Source organism: Saccostrea echinata, unplaced genomic scaffold (assembly GCF_033153115.1).
Source record: "Saccostrea echinata isolate AGI-Se365-2 ecotype Australia unplaced genomic scaffold, CSIRO_AGI_Sech_v1 ptg000009l, whole genome shotgun sequence".
Classification (NCBI taxonomy): domain Eukaryota; kingdom Metazoa; phylum Mollusca; class Bivalvia; order Ostreida; family Ostreidae; genus Saccostrea; species Saccostrea echinata.
The window spans coordinates 34,840,104-34,849,870 of NW_026889758.1; the positions used below are offsets into that span (position 1 = coordinate 34,840,104).

Sequence of the window (9,767 nt, forward strand, 5' to 3'; positions counted from 1 at the left end):
TTCTGTATCTCTACGGTTTACGGTTTCGAAGGAGTAGCGATAACAAGCTGTTCTTGCGAAAGGGGCAATAACTTTGTAAGAGGTCATAGGTCAAACACGGGGGGTCGTTTTTCGGAATAACTTTTAATATCCAGTGTCATGAACTATAAAGTTTTTCGATAAGTCTTGCGGTTTCAAAAGTCCGGGAAGAAAAATAATAATAATAATAATAATAAACATAAGCATTTCAAGAGGTCTTTCCACAGAAAGGTGGAAAGACCTAAATAGTGCCCGGCGTCCGTCTGTCTAACTGAACCGTGTGTCGTATAGTTGGTATCATCTGTAAACTTTTCACATTTTCAACGTACTCCACCGGGAAATCAAACTTCGACGTTTAACATAGGTAGTGACTGTTCCTTTGCAAAGCGCTCGGCACTTAAAGTGTAAGTCATGGGTCTTAAAAAACCGAGGCCCTTTGTCAAAGTAGACATGGCACTATAAAGATCCCTCACTGCTACGGCCGTACAAGTGCCATGCACAGGTCAAAATTTGTGGCACTTCACCTAAAGCACTCTCTATGAGTGAAAAATTATCGAATGGGACGTAAAACAACATAAAATATATTAAATCAATCAAGAGTAGCAGAGCCATTCTAGTAATATGTAGCTTTTTCAACTTTCAGACTCTGGGGTTAGATAAGCTAAAATTTGGGAATAAAGATGAATTACTTGGAATATGTTTTCATCTGTAATAACCCTATAATTGCAGAATGGTGACCCTCTCAGTGAAACTTAATCAATCATAATAAAATATTAAACAACTCCATGATTTGTGGAGAAATTTTATCTTAAAAAAACCAACCTGTGAAAACTAACCATGTACAACATACCTTAACATTTCACATCCTCACACGTAAGCAAAACAAAACATTTGAAGAGATCTGTGTTTGTGAAATATAAAATTATAAAAATATAAATCCATTTCAAACACTCGTCAAACTTATTCTGAACATTCTCTGTTAAAGATGAGTTACATTGTCTTTCCAAGTGTTATCAAAGGATTGTCCAAAATATCATGTGTACTCTGGAAGATTAAAGGCATCAGGAGAAAAAAAATCTGACACTTTGTACAAGATAAATCCCTGAAATTACAAAATGAGCATTTTTTCAGTTTCTGCACACAAGTGATTTGTTCGTTAAAAAAAAAAAAATGAATTAATTTCAGAAGTAGGTACAACTGACCCTTAAATTTCAAAACAATTGCAGAAATCTAAAATACAGTTGATCTTTGTTGATTTGAATACTGAAATCTAAGAATACCATGGATATGTGTATGTGAGATGGAATTCCCAACTATTTTTTTATGCATTAAAACTTCACTATCTCAAACTCTGGGATATCTTGAATATTTTCCTTAGCCCCAATGATATTTGCAATAAGAAGGTTTGACTGTACTCTAAAAAAATTCTCGAATAGGAAAAAAGACTTCTGTGAACAAAATATGTCTTAAATCGCCAACTGATAATTAACATTAATGCAAAGCTAGCCTTTTTCATGAGCATTGCATTGAGCAAAATGAACTTGACAAAAATAAATATCATACACATTAACTGTTGCTAGATGAATGTTCACATAATTTGAAGCCAAAACTAGTTTTCAATTTGCTTAATTGACATGGTTATTCTTAAAACATGGGAAACTGGACATTTTTGTTACGACTTATATTATCAATGACTGTGATGTTACACAATATTGATGAATTTATCACTTAATAATGAATTTGCTTGCATTAATTGGTTGAGCAAGACATTTTGCAAATTTTATATAAACTGGGTCTTAGGACAAAAAAGGAACCCTAATGTACCTACTTCTGTCAACTAAGGCTTTGAAGTTGACACCTAACACATAGGACATTTTTTAAAAGTTCAAAGTGCATAAAAAGCTATTAAAAACAAAATGGAATGGTAGTTATATATTGTCTCTTACACCAAATCTAGTTGATAATTGTTAATTTTAAGATTTTTCACAACTCCAATAACTTCAGTAAAATTTGACAATGGTAACCTGTGTTCAGATGAAAGAGGTTTAAAATGTTGGCACTTCGTACGTTTTTGATTGTTAAATGACATTTCAAATAAGAGTGGTTTTTAATCTATGCTACAAAACAATAATCAGTAAGTGTATGCTGAAGAAAAAAGAACACAACACACACCAAATATGTACATGTATACAGAAGAAGGAAAACACTAGACAAAATGTATACTGCAAAAAGAATAATCCTTTAAAAGTAAATCTGAATCCTGCATGAGAAACAAAATAAAAATCATATGAATGTGACTGGCAAAGTATAAATACACAAAAAAATTATTATTGGTAAAAATAATGGAACAAACAAAAAAATTTCTTATGGCACTATCAATGCTTGAAATACAAATAAAAGCACAAAATAAGCAACTTTATGGTCTTCAAATCTCCAAACTAGAACAAAGGTAAAACTCCTAAAATATGGCACAGTTCAGAAGACAAATTCCTTAGAATGTTTATGTTTATGATCCATTAAGCCACAATGTCCAATCCACTTGCATCTGAAACCAAATGTCTCATCTGACCTGCAAGAAACAATAACTGAAGTGTAAGGAATTGTAAAAAACAATAACTGAAGTGTAAGGAATTGTAAAAACAATAACTGAAGTGTAAGGTATTGTAAACAAGAGGCCCATGGGCCACAACGCTCACCTGAGTATCTCTGGCCTTGCTGTTTTTCACCTAATTTTTCTCCCACCCCCTCCTTGTAGTACTTATTGTGGCCCCACCCTACCCCCAGGGGTGATGATTTGAACAATTAGAATCTACACTACCCCAGGATGCTTCCACATAAGTTTCAGCCTTTCTGGCCCAGTGGTTCTTGAGAAGAAGATTTTTAAAGATTTTTACCACATATTTCAATGTAAAACTTAGATTCCCTATTGTGGCCCCACCCTACCCCCAGGGGTCATGATTTGAACATTTGGAATCTACACTACCCCAGGATGCTTCCACATAAATTACAGCTTTTTTTGCCCAGTGGTTCTTGAGAAGAAGATTTTTGAAGATTTTTACAATATATTTCAATGTAAAACTTGGATTCTCTATTGTGGCCCTGCCCTACCCCCAGGGGTCATGATTTGAACATTTGGAATCTACACTACCCCAGGATGCTTCCACATAAATTACAGCTTTTTTTGCCCAGTGGTTCTTGAGAAGAAGATTTTTAAAGATTTTTATCACATATTTCAATGTAAAACTTAGATTCCCTATTGTGGCCCCGCCTACCCCCGGGGGTCCCGGGGGTAATGATTTTAACAATTTAGAATCTACACTACCCAAGAATGCTTCTGCATAAGTTTCAGCCTTTCTGGCCCAGTGGTTCTTGAGAAGAAGATTTTTAAAGATTTTTACAATATATTTCAATGTAAAACTTAGATTCCCTATTGTGGTCCCGCCTACCCCCAGGGGTCATGATTTTAACAATTTAGAATCTATGCTACCCAAGAATGCTTCTGCATAAGTTTCAGCCTTTCTGGCCCAGTGGTTCTTGAGAAGAAGATTTTTAAAGATTTTTACAATATATTTCAATGTAAAACTTAGATTCCCTATTGTGGCCCCGCCTACCCCCAGGGGTCATGATTTTAACAATTTAGAATCTATACTACCCAAGAATGCTTCTGCATAAGTTTCAGCCTTTCTGGCCCAGTGGTTCTTGAGAAGAAGATTTTTAAAGATTTTTACAATATATTTCAATGTAAAACTTGGATTCCCTATTGTGGCCCCGCCCTACCCCTGGGGGTCATGATTTGAAAAATTTAGAATATACACTACCCCAGGATGCTTCCACATAAGTTTCAGCTTTTCTGGTCCAGTGGTTCTTGAGAAGAAGATTTTTTAATGACACCACCCATTTTTTGTATTTTCTTGATTATCTCCCCTTTGAAGGGGAGCTGGCCCTTCATTTTTACAATTTATACTCCCCTTCACCCAGGATCCTTTGTACCAAGTTTGGTTAAAATTGGCCCAATGGTTCTTGAGAAGAAGTTGAAAATGTGAAAAGTTTACAGATGGATGGACAGATGGACGGACGACGGACAACGGGTGATCAGAAAAACTCACTTGAGCTTTCAGCTCAGGTGAGCTAAAAACAATAACTGAAGTGTAAGGTATTGTAAAAAACAATATTCATAAGTCACCTGCTTAAAACCTGCTTAAAAAATTCCCTTTTTAAAAGCATAGAATAGACAGTTTTATAAAATAGAATGAACAAACAGAATGGAGAGGTAACCAGATATAGGATGAAATGTACCCATGAGGAAAAAAAATCACTACATAAAAACATTTAATTTACATGTAAACAACAAAAAGAAAATGTAGATCTTAGTTAATCCAAAACAAGGCATCTCAGCACAGCATACATTTGATTTCATCACTTTAAATTCATGAATGATATATGTTAATCCAGGACTTAATAATACAGTTTCAACCCTCAACACCACACTGCTGCAATTTATATATTCTCGGAACTACATACAAAACTACATACGAAGCATTTCTAGATTTGAGTATATTTAAGGTTGATTAACAGCATTTCATTGAAAAAGAAATAATTTTTCATGTTGAAATTAATCTTTCACTCATAACACAGTTTGCTCTTTCAGTATTATACTGCTGCTGTTAATTTTTCCTCAAACTGAATTTAAATTAAAACATTTACAGATTTGATTAGATTTATACCAATATTACTTTGGAAAAGAAATCCAGTACCAGGTCTCAGTTTCAGCTAATAGTACATGTACATGTTTATCTAACACTCATAACACTTTTAAGTTTTCAATCTCAACATCACACTGCTGCAGTTAATCCTCAAATTTGAATTCAAAAGAAACGCTGTCAGACCTGATATGAATTTGATTACCGGTATTTCATTGGATAAGAATTCCATTTTCAGGTTATGTGTTGGGCTAATATTGTCTTTAACTATAAATATACTTCCTTTTTTCAAAATTCCATTTGTATTTTGCATGTCTCTGGGTTTAATAATTTTGATCATGTCAAAAATTCTCTCTATCCAAAAAAAAAAAAAAATTATTTCAAAATTGGTAAATAATACATATTCCCAAAAACCTACCTTTTGTATTTCTTTGAACAAATACCCTTTTTTATGTTGCATCTTTTAAAACAACAGCAATTCAACAAAATGCAGTACACCCACGACTTACCTGTGATGTCCATTCTGTAAAGAATGAACTTGTCATTGCCTGTATGCTATCACAACCTATTCTTAATAGATTACCAGTTTTCTACTATTTTTTTGTTGATCATGTTTTAGGTGGAAGAGAGGCCTCTAATTGTCCATTCTGTGAGAGAAAGAACTGACTGAGGGCCTACCCCATCTATTCTTTCTCTCACAGAATAAAAAGTAGGAGGCTTTTCTCTTTTAAGTGGAACATGTTGCGTTTCCTGGTATAAATAAAATGTTTTGTACATGGATCTTATCAAAGTCCAGACCAGCAGCTGACTATAATAAGCTGGCACAGGGCCCTCGAGCATTACATAGCCTAACTATCAGCTACGAAAAACATCAACATAAAAATGACTGGATGACAATGTGCAGGATATATCTACTTACTTCGCATTTCCTCCTCTGTCTGGCCTTCTGGGTTAAACTGGATTCCATAGTAATCTTTACCTTGGGACTGCTTTGACAGCTTCTTTTCTGTAAGAATTTTATATCAATTTTCAAAAATAAAAGACAGAAGGGTCCATCTTATTCTCTGTATCAGATGTTGGCTTTTAGATTTTTGTTCGTAAAGACAGAATACTGCAAATCCAATGGACAAACTTACGACAGAAGTTCAGTAGTAGAAATGCAAGCAGAAAAATGGAAGTGCTAACGACTGCATATATAATAATGAAGGCCCAGTAACCGGAGGTAAACCCTGGATCCCTTAGTCTTGCTCGAACCACTTCTGATGAATGGGTAGATGGAGCAGATGTAGTTGACATGATTATAACAGCTGAACCATTTGATAATGGGCTGTAGGTCACCCCTTTTATGGAATCAGTAGAGTTTGTGTCATTACGATGGAGGACAGCGGGTGGTATGTATTCCACTAAAAATATAATAAAGGATTAAGACTAAACTGTCCAAAAACTAGACAAGAGGCCCATGGGTCACAATGCTCACCTAAGTCAATATGGCCCTGCTGTTCTTCATTTATAATAGCAGATTCTTCTATATATATATATATATTCCTATGTAAAACTTGATCCCTATTGTTACCCCACCCTACTCCAGGAGTCATGATTTTTATAGCTGTATCCACACCCTACACCTCAGAGTCATGATTTGAACAAACTTGAATCCCCTTCAACCTAGGATGCTTTGTAAAAAGTTTGGTTGAAATTGGCCGAGTGGTTTTGGAGAAGAAGTCGAAAATGTGAAAAGCTTACAGACAAACAGATAGATAGACGGACCCCGGACAAAATGTGATCAGAAAAACTTTCAGCTCAGGTGAGCTAATAAGCTAGGTCTAAAAATCATTACATAGCATTTGGTAGTCATTCAATTGAAAAGTGTGTGGTGATATTTCGAGAAGTCTTGCTAGGAAAGGTTTTATTAATGAACAAGTTTGTGTACACTACATACAGTTAGTAAAAAGGGAGAAAACTCTAGCTATGTGCTGTAACAACTAATCTGGCCAATGGTGAATGCACCTGAATTATTACCTCACATACATATTTTGGCTTGCAATTCTCATTTTAAAATTTTTTTAACACTAATTTCCTTTTGAAAGCACCAACTTAAGTTCCTTCCAGACAGTTTTTTCCCCCTATCACATCCATGGCATGGGATGGCACCCACAGTAACAGAAACCAAGAAAATATGAGGGACCAGACCAATTTTCAACTTGGACCCTCTTACTTGTATTCTATCTACTAATTAAGCTACAGGTATCTGAACATTGGAGAAAGACCTGCCTGACCACCACACTCCATATTTAATGTGATTTAATTAATTAAAATAATTTAAAGTTGAAATTTTTTTATACAACTACATATCATATGCCACAGTTTTACGATAGGTTGACATTCAATACTGTTAAATTTGATGTTTAATAAAAACTACGCACTAAACTGGCACTGATCCCCCATGTACCCATCATCGCAGTGACATTTATAACCATCCTTGTTAGTCAGACAAGTTCCATGCTCATAGCAGACTTCACGTTCACATTCACCTGCAAAAACACAAAAAATTTACAATATGCAATCAATAAAATAATGAGATTTCTTTCACCATGCACAATATTCAGAATGCATCAATTTATAAATTTGAACTTAAAAAATCCATGTTAGATAATTGTTCCTCATTCTATCCCAAATCACCCATAAAGAAACTTGAATACATACTTAGCCCTTTTATAAAACAATCATTAGAATTAAGAAATAAAAGGTACACATCAGTGTAACTTACAAGGAGTAAATTACTTAAATTGTGCTTATTAATTGTATTTATACATTCATTGTTCTGTTTTTTTCAATGATGGATTGTATTCCATGACCAATATGGGTGTATTATGCAATAAATAAAGAATTATATACATGTATATATATATATATATATATATATATATATATATATATATATATATATATATATATATATATATATATATATATATATATATATATATATATATATATATATATATGTTTTTCAGTGTTTTTTCTCTCAAGTTAAACTATATAAGTCTTTGTATGGAAAAATGAATATTCCTATACTTAGACTTTTTCAAAATAGTGTACAGGTCAAATGATGCTTTGAAGTTGAACACTGACTTACCAGTGAGAGTTTTGTATGCAATTAGGACTGCAACAAGGAAATTAATAGCACCCAGACACAAAAACCAACAGAGGCAACATCTCACATTTCTTGAATCCATATTTTACTCTGAAGTGAAATAAAAAGAATTTAATAATTAAATATAATATCAATAACCCTATCAGTAAAATTATTTTTCGAGTTGACTATCAAAAAAATAATGGCATAAGCATAAACAAATGGCATATAACTCTTTCATAAATTTCAAGCTGCACATACCAAGCAGGGAGACCTAACGTGCCATATTATATTTTCAAACACGTGTCTTGTTTACATAATATAACATGCACATTTTGTGAGCACTCTGGCTACAACCGGTAAGGCCATGACACCGGCAAAGTAAATCGCCTAACAAAAGATCTTTAAATTAATAAAAATGCATTGTTATTATATATTTCCTTATGTGTAATATAAGCTTAAATATTTTTCCTCGAACAAAGTTTTACACAAAGAGCTTATCACTAAAGAGTCACCGAGAGTGAGAGAGAGTCCCATGCACCCCTAAGAATGACACAAAAGAGTTTCAATCAAAGAAAAGTAACTCATGGCAATAAAAAAAAGGGGTAACTGTACCTGCTTTGAACAGATGAATGATCATATCGCTCTACACACGCACACAATTGCGTTAATAAAAAAAAGACATCCTATTTATAGACTGAACGACCTACATGTAACTGTTCACGAGCTCAACGAGTGATGCACCATAACCAATGGACAAAAAAGTTTTATTGAAAATATTAATTATAAACATATTTGGGCTTACCCTAAAATTTGTGAAATATTTGATCGTGAAAATTCTTTAAAAAAATCCTCAAGAAAAAATGAAGATATCTGTGTTGTTAAATCCCTTCAAGGACATTACGGCTAAAATTTGTTAAAATGCAAATTGTGTCACGTGCGTGCTGGCATTGTCTTATTTGGCGGGAAATAAAAAAAAAAGACAGCCCATGAAAAGAGGACGGGGGGGGGGGGGGAGAGAATGTAATGAATTAGGAGGAGGGACAAGTATACTACGGTACCTTGGAAAAAACCAAGTCAAGTATAGACAATAGAGAATATTTTATTTCCAATCAATAAGTCTTGCACTCAGATTGGCACGGTTTAAATCTCGCAAGGTTATGCGTGTACATAGTGTAGTAGCAGGAGAAAAAAAAGGGGGGGGGGGGTCGGGCTTCCCGATGGAAGGCTGTTGCTGTTTAATTTAATTTAAGAATTTTCACTATATAGGCACGAAGACTGCCACCCGAATTCATACATTTTTTTCCGAATATAATCTTTAATTTGCTGTTAGTTTAGTATGAAAATCAAAACTCATTAAAAAGGGCTGTCCCCTACCTCCACCCCATTTGCTGGTGCAGAATAGTCAAATCCTCCCATCTTCAAAATGTTTCTTCTTGAAATCGAGTTTGATCGATCGATTAATCAGACATATCTATATAATACGTTAATTTTATTTGATGTGCGTTACATGCATAATTAAAAAGTTTTCTGCAAATAAATGTACTGATATCTTCAAACCTGATTATTGCGGGCATTAATTCAATCGTTGATATCATTTTACTTCTCTAATGAATTTGTATCAACAATTGATCTGATGCGCACAGAATTCCATTTAAAGTACAATCACGAATTATTTTATGAATGCGAATAATATAGGTGAATTATAATTGCTCGTTTCAATTGACTTACTAGTACTGCGAGCATCAATTAAGTTATTACCCGCAATTATTACATGGCCGTAGGAACCGGGGGGGGGGGGCACGGGGCGTGCCCCCCAATAATTTTGCCGATATATAGAATACTTTAGAAAACATAACTACTTTATGCTTGTGCCCTCTCAATAAAAACGTGTGATGACCTTTTTTTTTTCTTTT

General features: G+C 34.1%; 1 protein-coding gene across 2 annotated transcripts; it reads right to left on the bottom strand.

Annotated features, from left to right (window-relative positions):
- Positions 1-804: 804 nt before the first annotated feature.
- LOC133182273 (uncharacterized) lies at positions 805-8,706 on the bottom strand. Of its 2 annotated transcripts, none has more exons than XM_061317054.1 (6): positions 8,657-8,706; positions 7,855-7,962; positions 7,142-7,249; positions 5,855-6,121; positions 5,638-5,724; positions 805-2,587 (listed from the first exon to the last, which is right to left on the bottom strand). In XM_061317054.1, the coding sequence occupies exons 2-6, from the start codon at positions 7,952-7,954 to the stop codon at positions 2,535-2,537; spliced, it is 615 nt and encodes a 204-aa protein (XP_061173038.1). In that variant the 5' UTR covers positions 7,955-7,962; positions 8,657-8,706; the 3' UTR covers positions 805-2,534. The 2 variants fall into 2 exon arrangements, with proteins under 2 accessions (XP_061173038.1, XP_061173037.1); XM_061317053.1 differs by lacking the exon at positions 8,657-8,706 and adding an exon at positions 8,467-8,556.
- Positions 8,707-9,767: the final 1,061 nt, after the last annotated feature.

Bases quoted from the DNA above. Each gene is read 5' to 3' on its own strand.
- LOC133182273 (XM_061317054.1), bottom strand. From the start codon at position 7,954: ATGGATTCAAGAAATGTGAGATGTTGCCTCTGTTGGTTTTTGTGTCTG. The intron at 7,250-7,854 runs GTAAGTCAGTGT...GTGTTTTTGCAG, and splicing joins TGCATACAAAACTCTCACTG to GTGAATGTGAACGTGAAGTC. The intron at 2,588-5,637 runs GTAAGTAGATAT...TGTTTCTTGCAG, and splicing joins GACAGAGGAGGAAATGCGAA to GTCAGATGAGACATTTGGTT.